The 23819-nt window shown below is 38.2% G+C and overlaps 1 protein-coding gene across 2 annotated transcripts in view; it reads left to right on the top strand.

The window, feature by feature from the left end:
* The first annotated feature begins 13347 nt into the window (after window positions 1-13347).
* Window positions 13348-23819, top strand: part of LOC106942329 (ubiquitin carboxyl-terminal hydrolase 22) — a 31487-nt gene continuing 21015 nt past the window's right edge. The window contains exons 1-2 of one of the 2 annotated variants that reach the window (XM_015025590.1): window positions 13348-13815; window positions 14569-14601. In XM_015025590.1, the coding sequence (XP_014881076.1) occupies window positions 13696-13815; window positions 14569-14601 (153 nt within the window). In that variant the 5' untranslated portion in view covers window positions 13348-13695. The remainder of the gene's footprint in view (window positions 13816-14568; window positions 14602-23819) is intronic. The other variant, XM_015025598.1, reaches the window with a different exon arrangement.

The following is a 23819-nucleotide window of genomic DNA, read 5'->3' as shown; positions in this document are numbered from 1 at the left end:
GTTCTCAAACGGATTTTCCTTTTATTGTTTTTTTGAGAATGCTTAAAAATGTTTTATATTTTTATAACATAATTTTCGACATATTTTCATATTAAATGAGTGTATATACAAACTGTCACATTTGATTTCACCAACCCTCCAAATGAAACTCTGTTTTCGTTCCACACAAACGCCAACATTTTTTAAACCTCATTTTCTGATCTCATTATATCATTGCACCTGACGGACTATTAATATCATTAATGAAAGCCTTAAACCAATATCAAGCAATGCGTAAGAAAGAACATCATACAACATTAGGTGGAAAAAAAAAAAAAGTGCAGCCAGCCATATGCGTTGGTTCGGTCATGAACGACACACCACTAGATGAAATAACTACTTACAGTTCACCAATAATCTCATGAATAATCTGACCCAGAAAAAAAAAAAAAAAAAAAAAAAACAAATTAATTCACCATCAATGTATATATTAGTATATTAATATAATTGCAACAGTTCCAATGTCACAAAGTGGATTGCAAGACAGATTTAAATAGCTCAATTTATGTTACACATCAAAAACTATTAGACTGTAAAAATATGTGCCTGTAAATGATTTCTTAAACATACTTAAGTAGAATGGTGTCCTTTGTTTTGATTTTATTTCCAAACGTAATGATCAGGGGGAGGGCAAATTACAACTAGTGTTCTCACTTTTTGTGTGTTCCACATACTTTTCTTAGAGGTGACATAAAAAGTAACATTTTTTTCCAGCTGTTTGCAAAAAAGTCTCAAATATAATGTTTTGTGCTAAGCAATTCACAACTTTACAAAAAGTCAGATTTAAATAGAAGCAAAAATATCTTCTCTTTGCTCTGTGGAAACATACAAACTTTCAAATTTCAAACATCGCTAAATGAAAACAGAACATCAGATAGAAGTGGTAGTATAATCAAAAAATGATAAAAAAATGCTCTAGTTCACAGGTGTCAAACTCCAGTCCTGGAGGGCCACTGCCCTGCAAACGTTTAGATTTGCCTCTGCTGCACCACACCTGAATAGAATAATTAGGTCATTAGCAAGGCTCTGGAGAATTTATCTACACAAGGAGGTAATTAAGCCATTTCATTCCAGCGTTTTTTGTAGCTGTGGCACATCTAAAAACTGCAGGACAGCGGCCCTTGAGGACTAGAGTTTGACACCGCTGCTCTAGTTAGTTTGTAAGGCATTTATCAGAATTAAAAAGTAAATAAACCTATGATTAATTTTAAACTGCCATTTGGATTTTTCCACAAGTTATTCTCCTTTTGAACAAAAAGCCCATATATCACCTCAAAAAGCCCATTTATCACCTCAAGTAAATAGGCCAACAACTGTCTTAATATTGCACTTTGAAGGAGAAGGGGAACTCCACAGCCCCATATTTTGCTCCCTGGCAACTTTAAGAACATTGACCTAAAGCCACTATGTTTACATGTCTGGCACATGACTCACATACAGAGTCTAACAAGGGAGTCTATGTAAACATTAGCACATGTTAAAAGGGCAAATCTAGTCTATCAGGTGGCACTATGTTGCAAAATATGCCTATTCTACAGACAATTGATGTGATTTATTTAGGTCATGCTTAAGTTTTTTTTACTTGGTTTCTCATCTGTTTTAAATCATCATTTTGTATTTATCCTAATTATCTCTGATCTCAAACTTAAAAAAAGAGGTATGCTTCCTGTTTACTATGATGTTTTCAATATGACATTCATACCACAAGGTGCAGCTGAAGCAGATTATTTCAGGAAGCAGTGATTCTGTAAAGACTGTAAGCTCTGAGCTCTGATTAAATCCCGAAATAGGTACACATGAGATCTCTAATGGCATTAGGAAGAGATTTTTATTTATTTATTTATTCATCATCAATCAACACATTCTGTTCATATCCATTCACTCCCTCCAGGTCTCATTTTTACTTCCACCAAACTAGGCTCATCTCAAGAAACAATATGTGGAGGAGGAATTTATATTTTTTTGTTAAAATCTTAGTGTGCCAGGTTTTGGTTTTATAAGTATTGGATTAGAAGGAGCTGAGTAAATATACCCTCCACACTTTTCAGTTTTTTCCTTGCCAAAACTTTGTATTCTTTTCAATTACACACTACTTTTTCTTGGTTATTCTGTAAAATTTGAGACATATATTTAAAAAACAAAGTGACAGAAATTCACTTGAATCAATGCATATTGAATGCATATGAATGCATATTGGCATGATTTATGACAAAGTTATGGTGAAATGCATATTTAAAATCCCTTTTAAAAATTATACTGTCTATGGTTGTTTGTGGTTCATGTTTTGGCCCCTGACAGAATTTCCCACATTTGAGACAAAGTGAAGCATCTTTCTGGAAAATGTCTCACGTGCAGCTCAGAGAAGGCCTTATGACTATCGGGGGAGTTTTGGATAACTTTTTGGCCTGGGTGACATTGGGAGACTTCCGCTTGAACCCATCCATAGCACTCCCCAAGTGACTGGGCTTGCCCTGCCCACCCCTTGTAATGACGTGAAAGAGCAGCTGACAGTTTCCAACAGATGGGTCATATCCCAGCATCTCTGGCTGACGGCCAGCAATATGCAGATGTCCTGTCCGACGATATGCTGGCTAATCTTAGAGTGCTTCTTGATATGAAAGATGCGGCCAATCACTGACGTTATACGCTATTAAAATCAGTGTTTAGATGTAGTTTTCGGGACTATTTCAATGAAATGCATCCTATGTGACAAATTAGACACAATCAAGCACTTTGTAAACACTTGATTGCAGATATGAACTTAATTTTACTTTGAGTGAATATCCAGTATTTATAGATTAAGATGGTCAAGTTTCCTGTTCAGTGCCACTAAAAAATAATTCAACCTTATTACAACAGATTTCAAACTTAGGCTTGATTACTTATCAAAGTTCTCCACTGATTCATATCATGGTTCAGCTTTTTCCTCTGGTTCATCCATTCATTGTTTGTGATTGCTTCAGTTCTGTTAAGGCACAATGTGAAGAAATAATTTCAAAAATCTTTCAGGAGCAGCTTTTTGTCATCATAATGTGATCTGAAAAGAAGTTTCCTTTGTGATCTATTGTATATATGTATAACTCTTAAAAAGCCTACGACATAAGTTATTACATTCACTTAAGGCAACTGTAGGCTCTTCTGTAGTTAGTCATCTTTGTCTTTCCAAATCAAAAATACTCACCACTTTGTCATGTGTGTGTGCATGGTTGCTTGTCCTGTGTGTCCCCATGTTACCCTATGATGAACTGGTGAACTGTCCAGGTTGTACTCAACCTCTCACCCGATGTCTGCAATCCTGTGAGGATTTTATTGTGTTGCAAAGTTTTATCGTGTTGCACAGTTCAGCAACAAGGTGATTTACATGACACAGATAATGGATGGATGAATAAATGGATATTGAAGTTTGTGATTGTAATTTGACAATATGTGAAAAGTTACAGCTTGTATATGAATGCACTATACACTATGGTTCTGACACTTTGTCTCTTATGTTTCACCCATTCTGATACTAAATAGCAGATGAGCTGTTTTTGTTGCTTCAAAGACATTATTTGCTTTGACAAACAAAATATATTGACAAGAGGATTTAATCTGTTCTCTTTCCTGGAAAATCACAATGAAAAACATTACATAGAAGATTCATCAGGTTTTGTTAATCATTCCCCGTTCGCAGTCTAACCCCAAACTCCAGCTTTGGTTTCTTCTTACATGGTAAAACAAAATAAAATAAATAAAATAAAATAAAAACTACACACACACAGACACACACGGTGAAGATCGTCCAGCATGTTTCCCGGAGCGAAACTTTATTGCATGCAATTAGGAAGATTTTGCTCAAAAACATGAAATAAAAAATGTCAGCTTTAATCTAATCAATGTACAAATGTCATTGTGGAAAGATGTGGAGATTGATTAAAACTTATTTAATCAGGTTATATTTAAAGGTCGTAAAGGTTGCCAAATAACATGTTTAATGCTGATTTGCAATATTTATTACCGACAATGAGTAAATGTGGGCATGAATGTCCAATGACTGAAACCGCATGAAATATATGTCTCCAGACAAACTCAAAGTAGTTTTTCAGCTTCTGGTTGCAGACTGACAGCAACTTAGGAACTACAAAGAACTATCGGTAAAATAAAATGGATGCATTATTTAAGAACTAAAGGAGGCTTTTTCACGAGAGTCCGACATTTAAACTAGCTTCACACTGCCCCCAAGTGAAAAAAACCCAGAAACAACACGACAAAATGCACCGCAATTCTTTCTTTCTTTTTTTCTGTTATGTTTTCATTTGTTTGGTTTTTGTTTCTTTTCCCAGAGTCTGCCCCTCTTTGACAGATATGGTAGTAAAAATGTGTTGTTAATTAAATAAAGGCCAATAACGTCAGTATTCCCAGTTTACTTTATCTACAAACCATCTGACATTTCCCAGGAGATAGTCATAAATTAAAACTGACTTCCAAACGGTATTCTATTCTGAGTATATTTCTTGTAGCTAATGGTCTTTTATTGTACTGTAAATTTAGAATTTACACTTAATCACATGCTACTCAGTTGTTAGTGATATTTTTACCACAATATACTTTTAATCTTAAAGTTAAAGCGCTCGTTTTATGCAAGTTATTCCTGAAAATAGAGAGTGCTGCTATTTAAGATTTACTTGTCATTTAAAACTGAGGCAATAGTGACTAAATTAGTCGTTTATGCCTCGTTATGGCGACCATACTAACCTCCACTAGGTGGTAGGCTTTAACTAGTAAATCCAAATATCTTCCTCCAAGTGGGTACAATAATTCTCTTCAGGTTTTCCTTGAATCTGTGCCTCTGATTTTTTCTGTAGAAAGAACTGGTTAGTGAACCTCATTAACCAGGATTTTTGTAATGAAACAGGCAGTTTTTAAATGGTGAGCATAATTATGCGAGGTTAGATCTGAGAAATAAACCTGGGACAGAAATAAAGTTTAGTTAATTCAAGTCAGGTTTATTTCTTCAACAAAGCAGTTCAATGTGCCTTACACCATAAAAATGCAATACAGCAACCAATTATGAAGCAGCAGTAAACATTTCATTTTTGTCAAATGCAACAATCAAAATCATTAAGCAAATATTAAAAATATTGATCAACATTCCAGTTATTATGAATCAAAGGCAATTCTAAACAGGTGTTGTTTAGCCTTAAAGGAACTCATTGTTTTAACTGTTCTGCAGTTTTCTGGAACTATGTTCCAGATAAGTGGAGCATAGAAACTAAATCCTGCTTCTCCATATTTGGTTCTGTGAAGCGGGTGAATGTTCTTTTGGAGCTGTATGAACTTAATTATTTGGGCTAAAAGATACCAGGAGTCTCTCAAGAATTAAAGTCCAGCAGGGAATCAATGCTCCCCTCCTACAACCAAATAAAATGATTGAATTACTTCTTCAGTGTGTCATCCAGTTTGCCAGGGCCCTGGTAATGATTCATTTATTTGTTGGAGCAATTACAAAACATTTGTAAATCAATGAAAAACTACTAAGTCAATTTAAATAATTAAATAGCATGTTTCACAGAAAGGTTTAAAATTAATTACCACCACTACCTCTTTCTCATAGCATAACTGTACAAGTTATATATAAAGAACAAACCAGCAACTATTTAAATAAAAAAAGTAAATCAGGGGACAGAAAGAAAAAAAAATGACTGACTCAAAGTATGTGTACAACATAAAGAAAATGGTCAACAGCATTATAAGAAATAGAGAAAAAAAACTTGATTTGGACAAATTAATTAATAAACTATTTTCAAGTTAGTCTTGGCACTTTCAAGGGCACTCTGATCAGCAAACTATAAATACAGTGCAATGGATTTATTTTTTTCTAAAATACATTTACTTTTCCGTTATTTTAACATCTGGATGAGATACCTAGTAGAATGTGCAAAATAACTGTGTTAGAAAAAAATACAACGACAGTTAGGAAACCTGTCAATCTGAAAGAACCACGCGACCTTTCCTTATTGGACTTAATGAGATAATGATTGGGTTGCGATGCGACTCTTAAATTAAATGGGGAAAACTCTTGTACTCATGGAAGCGCTTTACACCATTCAAGAATAACACCGTTCCAAATTCCTGATTCTCCATATACTCCCGGTTATCCTGAATTGGAGGTGTGTCACGTCCCGCAAATGAAAACATCATTGATAAAATTCCAAACTCCGAAAGACGGAACACAGCGGGCCAAAAACCCAGCGCACCAAACGTGCAACAAAGTTGAACGTAGCTACGTCACGTCTTTGTGTTGACAAATCATGATCCACATGGGCGGGCATTGTGAAGCTATAGTTGAGAGTTAGCAGGCTAACTAATCGTGAGAGTGGAAGTGGAGCTAACGTTAAAGGAAAAGACAACTGTCAAAAGAGAGAGGAGAATAGGAGTCTCAGAGGACTCAGGATTCTGTTAGATGGCTACATGAACTGATTCAGAGTTAGCTGATAACGACTGAGTTTATCAGATGCCTGAGGAGCATTTTGGATACTACACCGATTGTCCCGTTTCCAAACGGAAACCGTTTCTGGACACAGACAGTAGTGCTAGGTAGCCTAGCTGAGTGAATAACCCAGGAGACTCCTTATTGTCACCTCAAACTCCATCCTGAATGTTTTGTCTGTCATGAGTCCGGCCGGGTGCTCCCATGTGAACGGTTATAAGGTGGACAATTGGAAACAAAACCTCCGAGTCATATACCAATGCTTTGTTTGGAGTGGTACTGCTGAGACCAGAAGACGCAAGGTAACAAAATAAAAAATAAAACACACAGAAACTGTAACGTTTGCCACTGAAACAGAAGGGAGATGTATTTTATTTGGCACTGACACGCGTAGAACCGTGGTGTCCCGCATAAAGCACAGCCACAGCTGAATAGAATTACCGTATAACTGGAACTGCTCAAGTAGCTAGCTCTGCTGTTAGCCACCGGTAAGTTAGCTGCTGTGGGTCTGAACTGCGGAAACCGGTTGCTTGTTTGCAGCATTAGAACTTAAAAACTTCAGTTCGTCTTAATGTGCTGCAGCGGAATGTCTTCGGTCACGCTGAGCGGTGATGTGTGCTGGATAAGTAAACTTGGGGTTTGAACAATTGTGGCCACGGACTAACATTACCTCACTAAATATGAACCCATTGTGTTCCCCCCTTCCTCTTCCCCACGCACGAGTAGAGTGGAGTTCTCCCTCTGGTCGGCGTGGGTCAGATCTCTTTCTACCTTGTCCCTCCTTCATTTTGCTCTGTTGAAATGAAGGAGGAAGTTTGAGTTGATTACCTTATTATCACAGTTTGTGTCCGAGCCCGGCCTGCACCACTCCCTGTAGCTCTCGACAATACGATGTCACTACTTCACCCTTTCTGTTCCCCTTTCATTTCTAAATATTATTTTTTTTTTATTTGGAACACCGTCATTGCCTTATTGTAGTAATTTGTTGTTTATGAGATCAGAACTGATCTTCTCTCATGAGTGTTGTACATTTTTATGTCGTTGTGATAAATCAGGTGCCTCAGAGTGATGCAGGATGGACAGATCTGGTGAGTTGATGCTGCTTGTACCCCTCCTCATCTTCACTGACATAATGCAGGTAGAGCAGATGCATAAGAGCGAGCTTGCGCTCTCTTCCCAAGCATACCCGCCTCCTTCAGTACCTCTTCACTGAAAGGATAAAAAAATAAAAATAGGTGTAACCTAATGCAGGCTGGACGAATCTGACCGGAAGGCTGCACTTTTAAAACCACAAATTCACAAATAAGATACGACCAAGTTAAAATGTGTACCTTCAAAACAATTTCCAAATTTATATTTTAAAAGGTTACACTTAAAGAACTTTTAAGTTGTATCAAGATCGTGTATCTTGGTCCAAATTTAAGACGGGGTATCTTAGAAAAAAGAAATTTCACAGGGAGTTATTCCCATTTAATTTATATTTAAACCATTGAATAAAAAGGAAATTTTAGATATTGCTGCGAGACATTTAAAACAGACCCTTTTATGGAGTGGACTCAATAAGTTGCAGACTTTCACAGCACAAACGTCTGATGTAATTGCTATAGTTAAGAAGGTACGCGATGCTGATTATGTAAAAATATTAAAACACATTTATTATAAAAATTGTAAAATGTACGGATATTAATTTTGTAGTTTATTGATATTTTCAAGAGTTTCTTAATGCAAGACAGGACAGGGCTGCTGTTCTGGTAGGTCATTCCAGCATTGTGGAAAACATGGGTCCTTAGATTAATTCTCAAGATTTTCAGAAAGCTGTCAAGATTTCCGAAGTCATCATAAATGAAAATGTCATAAGAGAAGTTTAAAGCTCAAACAGACCTGCTTTGATGTACTGCATTTAGCCACTGAATCCCATTCTCGCTGCCTGAATGAACCACAGGCAAGTGTTTACATGCAATAGAAAATGGCTACTTTTCAAATAGATTAGTACATTTCAGTGATCCATTTGACATAATTTTTAGACACCCTGTTGACGCAGAAAGCAGCAAGCTGCGAGTCTTCTTCACTCAGCAACGGCGTCCATGTTGTCAGCATAGCGTGGTAGTGGTTATATAAGCTGCGTTCACTAATCGGGAAAAACATCCAGTTCCACAATGGCCGATCGAGCTGAAATGTGAGATTTTCCATTGCGTTTCTAATACAAACTCTGGTGAAAAACGTCTCAATTTTTGTCTCTCACCCCAACCACCTCTGAACATTCTAACGTCTTGGGCTAGATTACACCACAGTTTGGGATTTTCCCCTCCTTTAGTTCATATAATTTGTCAGTGTATTTGCCAGAATCTCTCTAATCAGCACCAGTTGTTAATTTAACTAGATGCTGCAGTAAAAAAAAAAAAAGCCAAGCAATAGATTTTCCATTGCTTTATAAACGGCGTACGTTTGCTGAGATGAAAGAAATAAAGTCGAAAAGGAAGACATTGAAGCTGGGTCTGTTTAAATTCCATGTTGGTGATAGAATCAGGAGTCTTGTGCCTCACACCCTCTCGCTGAGCCTTTTTAGCTGATGTGACATGCAGAGCAGCAGTCGTGCTGCACACAAGCGGCGTGCTCTCGAGAAGCGAGGCATTCATTTATTTCATCCTTGAGTTCTCAGTTCTCTGGGATCTTATTATAAACGCATACACTAAACCCGCATCGACGCTTTCAGAAGTGAGAGCAATAGATGACAGTATCATGAAGCGTTATGATCACCGTCTGTTGTTGAAAAGACAAGCCTTATCGCTGTATTGCTCACCGCTTATTCATCCTTCAACAATGGCACAAAAGAAAATCAGCTCAAATTCAGCACTGCTTTCTCCATCGTGGTTTTTAAGACTCTTTCAGTGATGTGTTTTGTTGCTAAATTGCTGTTCCACACATATATATATATATATATATATATATATATATATATATATATTTTTTTTTTTTTTTCCTCATTTCATTTTGTTTTTCTCTTAAAATTTGTTCTCGGCTGCTGTCATCCTCTTTTCCCCGAGGCTTAAATCAATTCCCAAGCAATGTGCAAGAGCTAATCTGTCACCTGCTCTGTGTGCACAGTTAAAAGGCTGCTTGGGCACTGTAGGTTCACTGGAAACCTAAAGTAACTATATCATTTGTTTCCTTGCCCTCTGAGTCTATGAAACCTCTTGCTTTCATTGTAAGCTGCAGGCATTGTGCTTGTGTTTGCCATTGTTGAAAAGAAATCTCTGCATGGCCGCAACGTGTTTAATGCTTCAGGCTTTAGAGATAGAAATGTGAGCGTGTTGCATGAGGTTTTAATGGCTTTGAAGCTGATTGTTGTGCTTACATAATTTGCTTCATTATGTCCTGCATATTGGAGTTAAATGCCATGGCCTATCAGATAGTCAAAGGTCTAAACTTAGTCATACCTGAGAGAGACTACACCCTAATTTACCAAAGATACTGGTAAGGAGAAGAAAAAAAACTCATCCAATAACCCTTTTGGCCTTTTTCTTTTGTTTGTCTTTTATTCTGTTCTTAAGTAAAGCTGTTTCTCAGACTAATGTTGTGTAACAACATTGTTTAGTGATGTTGCAGTATATTTTTTGCTTGCTCTGTATGTTGAAAGCCTTGAAGAATTGATTCTACTTTAACTTTCACAATTTGTAACATTATGACTGCACACTTCCATGTATTTTTATGGTGATTTGATGTGGTGGACCAGCACCAATATGGTGGACCAGCTCCTGTCTTGTGTTCATGGTTGTTGTCTTCTTGACACTTCCACACCAGTCTCAAGTCTTCTGGAACCTATAGGTTTTCATCCAGGATTGACCAATATACACACCCAACCATCGTCTAATCAACTCTGAGCTTTATTGGCTATGTTGAAAAAAGGAAAAAAAAAAGTGTCCCCTGAAGCATAATGCTGTGACCACCATTGGGTTCATGGTAACGTAGAGTGCATTACTAATGGTTGCCCTGCCAACAGTATTCCCCCCTTGAGTTGTAAATCTCTGCAGCTCCTTCAAAATTACCACAGACCTCTGGGCTCCTTCTCTGATTAAGCCTCTCCTTGCCTTGACTATGTCTTGGTGAACAGCCATACCAACCAAGCGAGGTCTTCACAGAACAGCTAATTTTATGCCTATATTGAATTGCACACAGATTTAACTTTAACAATTGAGTTCTATGCTACTAATAGTTTCACAGAACTTAATCTAAGGATTTCAGAGTAAAGGGGATTGAAGATGCTTGTACTCCACAAAAACAATGTACAATGTCTCTTCTACTTCACAGTCTTGTTGTGTTGGTAAACAACATAAAATCATAATTAATTAATTAGTTCATGGCTGTGACATGAAAAAATGTTAGCTATAGGGTTACGGATACTTTTGCAAGGCTCTATATGGAACGTGCATAAATCTTACTATTATCAAAATGTTTGAGCCCAACTGTATTTAAAAGTGATAGTTTCACATTAAAGATGCACTTCAACATGTATTGGGTTAGTTTGTATATGAAATGAGATGAAAGTGGGTTAGCTGGTACTGGCAGTATTTAATGTCATATCTGCTTTGAAGAGGTTTGCTGTCACTTTGATTACAGCAGCGAGGTTTATGATTACAGACCTCTCTGAACTAGAAAGGCAAAACAAAAACAAAGCATCTCCACCCTCAACCCTCAAGTGTTAACCAAGATGCAAGATGGAGCAGGAATTGTTAGGGGTAGAAAATGAATATTTTCTTAAGGATAAAACATTTATGTTGCTCCTCCTCCCCCTTCTTTTACTTCACTTGACGTGCGCATTCTCAAACATAAATGAGATGAGGCATGATTTAATCCACAGAGTGGTTGGTTTTGGTGCTGTGAGCAGATCTTTGTCAGATCCAACTCCATCACATCGCAGGCCTCCTGCTCTGTGACTCATCAGCATACATTTGGAGCAGCGAGATCTATTCCTACAGACTGTTCATGCTGCTTGCTTGTTCCTCTTCTGCCTTCGCTCCCACGTTGCGGCTTCCTTCTTTGTTTTTTTGCCCCCCTACTTTCATTTTTTTTTCTTTTCTTTTCATTGTCAACCTAGTTAAAACCATGATTCATGTTGCTTCCTGCATATCTTCTTTCGGATTTTTGTGCCAGGGAAAAATAATACTCATACAGCTCACATTTTATTNTATTTAAGATTTACTTGTCATTTAAAACTGAGGCAATAGTGACTAAATTAGTCGTTTATGCCTCGTTATGGCGACCATACTAACCTCCACTAGGTGGTAGGCTTTAACTAGTAAATCCAAATATCTTCCTCCAAGTGGGTACAATAATTCTCTTCAGGTTTTCCTTGAATCTGTGCCTCTGATTTTTTCTGTAGAAAGAACTGGTTAGTGAACCTCATTAACCAGGATTTTTGTAATGAAACAGGCAGTTTTTAAATGGTGAGCATAATTATGCGAGGTTAGATCTGAGAAATAAACCTGGGACAGAAATAAAGTTTAGTTAATTCAAGTCAGGTTTATTTCTTCAACAAAGCAGTTCAATGTGCCTTACACCATAAAAATGCAATACAGCAACCAATTATGAAGCAGCAGTAAACATTTCATTTTTGTCAAATGCAACAATCAAAATCATTAAGCAAATATTAAAAATATTGATCAACATTCCAGTTATTATGAATCAAAGGCAATTCTAAACAGGTGTTGTTTAGCCTTAAAGGAACTCATTGTTTTAACTGTTCTGCAGTTTTCTGGAACTATGTTCCAGATAAGTGGAGCATAGAAACTAAATCCTGCTTCTCCATATTTGGTTCTGTGAAGCGGGTGAATGTTCTTTTGGAGCTGTATGAACTTAATTATTTGGGCTAAAAGATACCAGGAGTCTCTCAAGAATTAAAGTCCAGCAGGGAATCAATGCTCCCCTCCTACAACCAAATAAAATGATTGAATTACTTCTTCAGTGTGTCATCCAGTTTGCCAGGGCCCTGGTAATGATTCATTTATTTGTTGGAGCAATTACAAAACATTTGTAAATCAATGAAAAACTACTAAGTCAATTTAAATAATTAAATAGCATGTTTCACAGAAAGGTTTAAAATTAATTACCACCACTACCTCTTTCTCATAGCATAACTGTACAAGTTATATATAAAGAACAAACCAGCAACTATTTAAATAAAAAAAGTAAATCAGGGGACAGAAAGAAAAAAAAATGACTGACTCAAAGTATGTGTACAACATAAAGAAAATGGTCAACAGCATTATAAGAAATAGAGAAAAAAAACTTGATTTGGACAAATTAATTAATAAACTATTTTCAAGTTAGTCTTGGCACTTTCAAGGGCACTCTGATCAGCAAACTATAAATACAGTGCAATGGATTTATTTTTTTCTAAAATACATTTACTTTTCCGTTATTTTAACATCTGGATGAGATACCTAGTAGAATGTGCAAAATAACTGTGTTAGAAAAAAATACAACGACAGTTAGGAAACCTGTCAATCTGAAAGAACCACGCGACCTTTCCTTATTGGACTTAATGAGATAATGATTGGGTTGCGATGCGACTCTTAAATTAAATGGGGAAAACTCTTGTACTCATGGAAGCGCTTTACACCATTCAAGAATAACACCGTTCCAAATTCCTGATTCTCCATATACTCCCGGTTATCCTGAATTGGAGGTGTGTCACGTCCCGCAAATGAAAACATCATTGATAAAATTCCAAACTCCGAAAGACGGAACACAGCGGGCCAAAAACCCAGCGCACCAAACGTGCAACAAAGTTGAACGTAGCTACGTCACGTCTTTGTGTTGACAAATCATGATCCACATGGGCGGGCATTGTGAAGCTATAGTTGAGAGTTAGCAGGCTAACTAATCGTGAGAGTGGAAGTGGAGCTAACGTTAAAGGAAAAGACAACTGTCAAAAGAGAGAGGAGAATAGGAGTCTCAGAGGACTCAGGATTCTGTTAGATGGCTACATGAACTGATTCAGAGTTAGCTGATAACGACTGAGTTTATCAGATGCCTGAGGAGCATTTTGGATACTACACCGATTGTCCCGTTTCCAAACGGAAACCGTTTCTGGACACAGACAGTAGTGCTAGGTAGCCTAGCTGAGTGAATAACCCAGGAGACTCCTTATTGTCACCTCAAACTCCATCCTGAATGTTTTGTCTGTCATGAGTCCGGCCGGGTGCTCCCATGTGAACGGTTATAAGGTGGACAATTGGAAACAAAACCTCCGAGTCATATACCAATGCTTTGTTTGGAGTGGTACTGCTGAGACCAGAAGACGCAAGGTAACAAAATAAAAAATAAAACACACAGAAACTGTAACGTTTGCCACTGAAACAGAAGGGAGATGTATTTTATTTGGCACTGACACGCGTAGAACCGTGGTGTCCCGCATAAAGCACAGCCACAGCTGAATAGAATTACCGTATAACTGGAACTGCTCAAGTAGCTAGCTCTGCTGTTAGCCACCGGTAAGTTAGCTGCTGTGGGTCTGAACTGCGGAAACCGGTTGCTTGTTTGCAGCATTAGAACTTAAAAACTTCAGTTCGTCTTAATGTGCTGCAGCGGAATGTCTTCGGTCACGCTGAGCGGTGATGTGTGCTGGATAAGTAAACTTGGGGTTTGAACAATTGTGGCCACGGACTAACATTACCTCACTAAATATGAACCCATTGTGTTCCCCCCTTCCTCTTCCCCACGCACGAGTAGAGTGGAGTTCTCCCTCTGGTCGGCGTGGGTCAGATCTCTTTCTACCTTGTCCCTCCTTCATTTTGCTCTGTTGAAATGAAGGAGGAAGTTTGAGTTGATTACCTTATTATCACAGTTTGTGTCCGAGCCCGGCCTGCACCACTCCCTGTAGCTCTCGACAATACGATGTCACTACTTCACCCTTTCTGTTCCCCTTTCATTTCTAAATATTATTTTTTTTTTATTTGGAACACCGTCATTGCCTTATTGTAGTAATTTGTTGTTTATGAGATCAGAACTGATCTTCTCTCATGAGTGTTGTACATTTTTATGTCGTTGTGATAAATCAGGTGCCTCAGAGTGATGCAGGATGGACAGATCTGGTGAGTTGATGCTGCTTGTACCCCTCCTCATCTTCACTGACATAATGCAGGTAGAGCAGATGCATAAGAGCGAGCTTGCGCTCTCTTCCCAAGCATACCCGCCTCCTTCAGTACCTCTTCACTGAAAGGATAAAAAAATAAAAATAGGTGTAACCTAATGCAGGCTGGACGAATCTGACCGGAAGGCTGCACTTTTAAAACCACAAATTCACAAATAAGATACGACCAAGTTAAAATGTGTACCTTCAAAACAATTTCCAAATTTATATTTTAAAAGGTTACACTTAAAGAACTTTTAAGTTGTATCAAGATCGTGTATCTTGGTCCAAATTTAAGACGGGGTATCTTAGAAAAAAGAAATTTCACAGGGAGTTATTCCCATTTAATTTATATTTAAACCATTGAATAAAAAGGAAATTTTAGATATTGCTGCGAGACATTTAAAACAGACCCTTTTATGGAGTGGACTCAATAAGTTGCAGACTTTCACAGCACAAACGTCTGATGTAATTGCTATAGTTAAGAAGGTACGCGATGCTGATTATGTAAAAATATTAAAACACATTTATTATAAAAATTGTAAAATGTACGGATATTAATTTTGTAGTTTATTGATATTTTCAAGAGTTTCTTAATGCAAGACAGGACAGGGCTGCTGTTCTGGTAGGTCATTCCAGCATTGTGGAAAACATGGGTCCTTAGATTAATTCTCAAGATTTTCAGAAAGCTGTCAAGATTTCCGAAGTCATCATAAATGAAAATGTCATAAGAGAAGTTTAAAGCTCAAACAGACCTGCTTTGATGTACTGCATTTAGCCACTGAATCCCATTCTCGCTGCCTGAATGAACCACAGGCAAGTGTTTACATGCAATAGAAAATGGCTACTTTTCAAATAGATTAGTACATTTCAGTGATCCATTTGACATAATTTTTAGACACCCTGTTGACGCAGAAAGCAGCAAGCTGCGAGTCTTCTTCACTCAGCAACGGCGTCCATGTTGTCAGCATAGCGTGGTAGTGGTTATATAAGCTGCGTTCACTAATCGGGAAAAACATCCAGTTCCACAATGGCCGATCGAGCTGAAATGTGAGATTTTCCATTGCGTTTCTAATACAAACTCTGGTGAAAAACGTCTCAATTTTTGTCTCTCACCCCAACCACCTCTGAACATTCTAACGTCTTGGGCTAGATTACACCACAGTTTGGGATTTTCCCCTCCTTTAGTTCATATAATTTGTCAGTGTATTTGCCAGAATCTCTCTAATCAGCACCAGTTGTTAATTTAACTAGATGCTGCAGTAAAAAAAAAAAAAGCCAAGCAATAGATTTTCCATTGCTTTATAAACGGCGTACGTTTGCTGAGATGAAAGAAATAAAGTCGAAAAGGAAGACATTGAAGCTGGGTCTGTTTAAATTCCATGTTGGTGATAGAATCAGGAGTCTTGTGCCTCACACCCTCTCGCTGAGCCTTTTTAGCTGATGTGACATGCAGAGCAGCAGTCGTGCTGCACACAAGCGGCGTGCTCTCGAGAAGCGAGGCATTCATTTATTTCATCCTTGAGTTCTCAGTTCTCTGGGATCTTATTATAAACGCATACACTAAACCCGCATCGACGCTTTCAGAAGTGAGAGCAATAGATGACAGTATCATGAAGCGTTATGATCACCGTCTGTTGTTGAAAAGACAAGCCTTATCGCTGTATTGCTCACCGCTTATTCATCCTTCAACAATGGCACAAAAGAAAATCAGCTCAAATTCAGCACTGCTTTCTCCATCGTGGTTTTTAAGACTCTTTCAGTGATGTGTTTTGTTGCTAAATTGCTGTTCCNCACATATATATATATATATATATATATATATATATATATATATATTTTTTTTTTTTTTTCCTCATTTCATTTTGTTTTTCTCTTAAAATTTGTTCTCGGCTGCTGTCATCCTCTTTTCCCCGAGGCTTAAATCAATTCCCAAGCAATGTGCAAGAGCTAATCTGTCACCTGCTCTGTGTGCACAGTTAAAAGGCTGCTTGGGCACTGTAGGTTCACTGGAAACCTAAAGTAACTATATCATTTGTTTCCTTGCCCTCTGAGTCTATGAAACCTCTTGCTTTCATTGTAAGCTGCAGGCATTGTGCTTGTGTTTGCCATTGTTGAAAAGAAATCTCTGCATGGCCGCAACGTGTTTAATGCTTCAGGCTTTAGAGATAGAAATGTGAGCGTGTTGCATGAGGTTTTAATGGCTTTGAAGCTGATTGTTGTGCTTACATAATTTGCTTCATTATGTCCTGCATATTGGAGTTAAATGCCATGGCCTATCAGATAGTCAAAGGTCTAAACTTAGTCATACCTGAGAGAGACTACACCCTAATTTACCAAAGATACTGGTAAGGAGAAGAAAAAAAACTCATCCAATAACCCTTTTGGCCTTTTTCTTTTGTTTGTCTTTTATTCTGTTCTTAAGTAAAGCTGTTTCTCAGACTAATGTTGTGTAACAACATTGTTTAGTGATGTTGCAGTATATTTTTTGCTTGCTCTGTATGTTGAAAGCCTTGAAGAATTGATTCTACTTTAACTTTCACAATTTGTAACATTATGACTGCACACTTCCATGTATTTTTATGGTGATTTGATGTGGTGGACCAGCACCAATATGGTGGACCAGCTCCTGTCTTGTGTTCATGGTTGTTGTCTTCTTGACACTTCCACACCAGTCTCAAGTCTTCTGGAACCTATAGGTTTTCATCCAGGATTGACCAATATACACACCCAACCATCGTCTAATCAACTCTGAGCTTTATTGGCTATGTTGAAAAAAGGAAAAAAAAAAGTGTCCCCTGAAGCATAATGCTGTGACCACCATTGGGTTCATGGTAACGTAGAGTGCATTACTAATGGTTGCCCTGCCAACAGTATTCCCCCCTTGAGTTGTAAATCTCTGCAGCTCCTTCAAAATTACCACAGACCTCTGGGCTCCTTCTCTGATTAAGCCTCTCCTTGCCTTGACTATGTCTTGGTGAACAGCCATACCAACCAAGCGAGGTCTTCACAGAACAGCTAATTTTATGCCTATATTGAATTGCACACAGATTTAACTTTAACAATTGAGTTCTATGCTACTAATAGTTTCACAGAACTTAATCTAAGGATTTCAGAGTAAAGGGGATTGAAGATGCTTGTACTCCACAAAAACAATGTACAATGTCTCTTCTACTTCACAGTCTTGTTGTGTTGGTAAACAACATAAAATCATAATTAATTAATTAGTTCATGGCTGTGACATGAAAAAATGTTAGCTATAGGGTTACGGATACTTTTGCAAGGCTCTATATGGAACGTGCATAAATCTTACTATTATCAAAATGTTTGAGCCCAACTGTATTTAAAAGTGATAGTTTCACATTAAAGATGCACTTCAACATGTATTGGGTTAGTTTGTATATGAAATGAGATGAAAGTGGGTTAGCTGGTACTGGCAGTATTTAATGTCATATCTGCTTTGAAGAGGTTTGCTGTCACTTTGATTACAGCAGCGAGGTTTATGATTACAGACCTCTCTGAACTAGAAAGGCAAAACAAAAACAAAGCATCTCCACCCTCAACCCTCAAGTGTTAACCAAGATGCAAGATGGAGCAGGAATTGTTAGGGGTAGAAAATGAATATTTTCTTAAGGATAAAACATTTATGTTGCTCCTCCTCCCCCTTCTTTTACTTCACTTGACGTGCGCATTCTCAAACATAAATGAGATGAGGCATGATTTAATCCACAGAGTGGTTGGTTTTGGTGCTGTGAGCAGATCTTTGTCAGATCCAACTCCATCACATCGCAGGCCTCCTGCTCTGTGACTCATCAGCATACATTTGGAGCAGCGAGATCTATTCCTACAGACTGTTCATGCTGCTTGCTTGTTCCTCTTCTGCCTTCGCTCCCACGTTGCGGCTTCCTTCTTTGTTTTTTTGCCCCCCTACTTTCATTTTTTTTTCTTTTCTTTTCATTGTCAACCTAGTTAAAACCATGATTCATGTTGCTTCCTGCATATCTTCTTTCGGATTTTTGTGCCAGGGAAAAATAATACTCATACAGCTCACATTTTATTAAATGTAATGTAGTTTGCGTAAGACCAAGAATGGTTATTCTGAAATGTAACAGAGGTTTTTATATGGTATTTTTGTGTTTCTCTTGCACACTATAGTTATGGTGGTGCTGGATTTGGCCCCTATCCAGATCTGATTCCTTCATCTCTGTATGCTCTCCATCACCCCGTCTTGTCTGTTGTGGCTTTTGGTTTATCAGTCATAGTGACTCTGGTGGAATGACTCAGTCTAAGCAAATTTAAAGCTCTCCAGGGGTAATCAGTGCCCTGATGTGTCTTCTTGTGCTGTCCTATTTGCTTTCCAGTTCCTTAGATATTACGTTGTAATATCTATAGTCAGCATTTTATTATGGTTTTAGGGCACTTCCTTTTCTGTCACTTTTGTTTGATTTTCTCTTTCTATATGTTAAAGTAAAATCAGTATGGACATGTCAGACCTCGAACTGGAACTTTGTTTCAGCCAGGAAGTGGATGATTGGTGCTTCTCATTGTACCACAAAATAACAATACAGAATTGTTTTTATTGGTTGGTATTTTGTAATGAGCATCATTGTCTGAGCTAATGAGTAAGAAACTTGTCTGACTGGAAAAAAAGAACACAACTGTCTCCATATGAAGCATTCAACCCTGCTTTTCTTCAGTCTTTTTATTTGTTCCTTTGGCTGTCCCTGACTTTAAATGATCCTCCTGATTTGACTGTTCAGACAGCTTTGGAAAGGCATTGTTACTACAAAACATGGTGGTCATGGTTTGAGCCGGCCCTAGGCACCCATCCAGCCCCCCTCAGAACGACCAGCTGGCTAATGAGCTGTCCATCACTTGTCCATGGCTGTCCAAGCCCAGAACCTAGAGGTAATCAATCTCTTTTAGTGTGGACACTCCGTTATTCCACTGGTAAGGCCTCGAAAGCAAGTAACAGTTTGTCTTTAAAATGTCTAGAAATGGTTGTGTTTATGGAAAATGTGAGAATAGGTGGCAGCAGACTGTTGAAAGATAATTAAATGGGTCTACTTTTTTATATTCTCACTTTTACCGCCATTGTTAGCCGCTAATGGCCCCATTGTCCCTCTATGCTGTGCGGGTTATAGATTTTCCAGAAGGTAATAGCTAAGGCCTGGTTGATCCTAATTGGTACTATGGGGACGCACCAAATTTGAGTCTCATGCTCTTGACACTCATTCAGACCAATGGCACCTTCCTTGTAAGTCATCTCGTCTGTCCCTGTTTAGTTTGTGTGGATGAACTGGTCTAATTTTCGTAGCTCACCTAGGTGTGGACATGTAGGAATTGTGTGTTGTAGATTTTTCTGTGTGTTTTCTTTTTGCAAGTATGTTTTTTATTAATTTGCAAGAAGTGGTATGAACAAACACATATGTGTTTAAAACCCTGAATTTCTTTAACAAACACTTTTAATCTCAATGAGATTGGATGGAGACCATCCACGAAGATCCGTTTACATTTTGACAAAGCATCACCATGGTAACGCATAAAAATGCTTTCAGTTAAACCATTCTGTTTTCAACTCTATCAGTATGTAAAGCATCACAGAACTATTGAAAGGCAAACCTCAACTCCGGTGTCAAATTTTTCTGCAGATTCTCAGAGGCGTTCTTGTGGTATTACCCAGCTTCACATTTTAAACTGACGAAAAGCATCTCCACCAGATGATGCTGCCACCATCTTGTTTCGCCTTGAGGATGGTGTGCTCAGAGTGGTGTGAAGTATTAGTTTTCTTCACTATAAAACGTTTTGCACATAGGCAAAAAAAAAAAATAATAATAATTTTAAGGATGTGTTTTGCACTGAATTCCATACTGTGGCATAAGATCCCAATAGACTGAATACATTGAGATTTTTTTGGTTCACTTCATATGTTTTTCTTCCACGTAGTTTTACTTTATAGATGGGCATTTATGGGTCGCTTTGTGACAATACAAGGAGCAGCCACACACTCCAGCAATCCCTCACATCTCCCAACTCCCAGATTCATTTGGACGATGTGGAAATGCGTTCTCACGCAAAGCCCCACAAATTGTCAACAGAGATCACAATGAGCAAATGGAAGGCAGACAAAAGGAAAAAGGGAATCACATAGAAAATTTGTCTCAAGGGCGTTTTGCTGGCAGCGCATATTGATGACATTTTGTGAAGGGAGGAAAGAGGGGGTGCAGTCCATAACACCGTCCCGGTATGGCGCTGACAGACATCATCCCATGGGGTCAGTTGGCTGCATGAAGGATCACCACCAGCTTCTTCATTCTATTGTTTCTTGCTCATATTAATACCGATTCAGAGGCTGATATGTGTGCCGTTTTGTACATGTGTGTTTGGATTTGGATTCTCCCAACAAACATCTTAACATGTGGGCTTATTGTGGGAATATTTTGCAAGTGCTTTTAGGCCTTTAAACACATTTCAGCTCGATGCATTGTTAATGCAGTTAACGGTTGAGCTTGTGTGTTTTGCATACATTCAGAGGCTTATAAATGCTTGGCAGAGTGGTGACTCACTGTTCTCGTATAGCAATGCGCTCAAGCCTGTATCGACTCTCCTCCACTCTCCTCCCCTCTCCTCCCCTCCCGTCTGTGCTTTTTGCAGCAGCTGGAGCGTGCTCAGTTGATCCAGGCCTTCATCCACAATATAACTGTCATTTTCTCTCCTCCTTAGTTTCAGCGCATCGCATTACTGGCTACATGAATGCATTAAGTTGAATACTAATAGCGGGAGGGTGTGCCTGTGTTAAAAATGCACGCAAAAGAGCAGAAGATCCAATAGAGAGGCATTAAAGTGCTTTTAAATAAAATTATACGATGCTGGATTTAGAATGTTGGATGATTTATAGATTTGCGCCTGCATCGTCTTGGCCAAGATCACTCGGAACCTCAAAGGAGCCTTATTCTCTTTTTATTAACAAAATGATTTATTCATTCAAATAATGCATCTCTTATTGAGATGCTCCAGCAATCAGCAGCTCTAAGCCTTTATACAGCCATGGAAAAGCATTCACTCCCTTTGAGCTTTTTCCGATAGCAGAACAAAACATTTCAGTTGATTTTTTTTTTTTTTTTTTTTTTTCAGTTAAATGCGATGCAAATTCAAACTAGAGCATAAGTGTAGCGGCAAGGGTAATCATACACAGTTTAGATTTTTACAAGTGAAAACTGTAGCATTCATTTGAATCCCCTTTTCTCTTGGAAATAAAATCCAGTTCAACCAAGTAGTTTATGGACAAGTGGCAACAGGAAACTAGTTGCCACAGTAAAGGAGCCAAAAGATAATCTTAATTTCCCCAAGCTGTGTAAAGGGCACAACAAACATGTAGAAAAGAGGCCAGATGGCCTACATGTGCAGCGCTGTGTGGTGGAAAAGTTACACTGCACATCACCTTAAACATGCCATCACCCAGGTGTAATATGGTGGTGGCTGAGTCATGCTCTGGGAATGCTATTCTTTGGTAGGGATAGTGAATCTTAGAAGAAATCTGTAGAGAAAAGCTCTTAAAACCTAGTAAAAGCATTAAATTAGTGCTAACCTTACACAAAATGCTAAAATGTTCAAGAGTTCTGCTGTTCAGGAGAATTCTGTAAATCCATTCTTCTGCTCTTGAAGCGAGCCGTTCGACCACAAAGAGGGCATCCCAAATGGTATGCAGAGTTACACGGTATGAACAGAAGGTTGCTACCCGTGCGACGCTGGTCTCAGTAATCTGAGCTACCGGCTGATCAATAGCCGATCTAATAGAACATTAAAAGGCCCCCGGCACAGACATGGAGGCAGGACTGCTGAAACTGAGGAAGAGATGGCCTCTGAACCATTGTCAAGGGAAGAAGGGAGAGATAGATTTTCTGCTCTCTGAAGAGGTGTAGAGGAGGATAAGAAGGAGGGCAAGGCGTGGCACTCACTGGGCTTTCTTGTTTTGGATTTGTGGTGCATGGAGGGGAAGAGGGATGAGTAGTCTTACTGCTTTGGAAGGATGGGCTTAGACAGGCAGTGGAAAGCACCCATTTAGAGCTTTGCTCTTTTTACTTTTAACAGCAGGCATGTTCCTTGATGAGTTGAATGTCATGTTTTATGTCCTTCATAAAATCTTTTTTTTCTTCTTCTTTTTTCCCCCACTAATTCTTTCTGGTTCTGTTTGCGTCATCGTTTAGCCAGTTTCAGTAAAACCAAGCTTAGTGTTAAAGAATTTAAATATCCACTCAACTACAGTGTCGTTACAATCCATGATATACAGACCAGATTGGGAGCTTTTCTGTCAGCCTCTGTACGTAAAATGTGACCGAACATGTAGTTCAGTGAACCGTGTCATCTTTAATACTATGAACTAATTTGCAGCATTTATTTTATACTGATCTCATAGAGGCAATTACTTTTGATTAATTGTGCAGGAACTTGCCTACTGAACACACTTGTTTTTGTGCATTAAATCTTACAGCAGCACTCTCACGAGGCTTGACATGGTGAAGAGCGGTCATGAATTTCAACATATCGCTGTCAAACGGAGTAATCACGTTAATGGGTAGCCAAGCACATTAGCATTGGGTTAATGTGTTAAAAGAAGTATGATGAACTGTGATTAAATAAATAAAACACAGTCAAAACTCTCTGCTACAGTAGTTTTTACAATGGTAATCGCCTCCATTTATCATTTTATTCACAGCGTTACAGCCAAATAAAAATGAACCGTGATTTAACACAAGATATAAATGTTGCCTGATGTTGGTTCTGATGAACTTATGAAGCTGTTTAATGTTGTTTTTCATGTGTTATGATGGTTTTAGTTTTCAAGGAAGATGTAGATACAGGATGTTAACTGAGAAACATAAACATAAATGTTGAGTGGTAAAGCGTTAAAAAAAGGCAAACTAGTTGTGCTAGGCTTACATAGTTGACTAAGTAGCAGTTTGTTTACACTATAAACTGCCCACATCAGCCCTCTACACACCAGAATTCCTCAGATTCCCACACTTTTACTTTTCAAATATGAATTGCTTACATCACACTACTCCTCAGGTTTATATAGTGTATAAATTGATCTTGCGACCACATACATGTTTTTTGACATTTGCTTTTTGGCTGCATGGTGCAAGAAACTGCTGCCTGAGTGGTGTCACCTCAGGTCAA

The sequence above is a fragment of the Poecilia latipinna genome, unplaced genomic scaffold (assembly GCF_001443285.1).
Source record: "Poecilia latipinna isolate Pla-1442-1.1 unplaced genomic scaffold, P_latipinna-1.0 Scaffold96, whole genome shotgun sequence".
Lineage (NCBI taxonomy): Eukaryota > Metazoa > Chordata > Actinopteri > Cyprinodontiformes > Poeciliidae > Poecilia > Poecilia latipinna.
The sequence above is the reverse complement of the archived record's forward strand: the minus strand, read 5'-3'. Positions and strand labels throughout refer to the sequence as shown.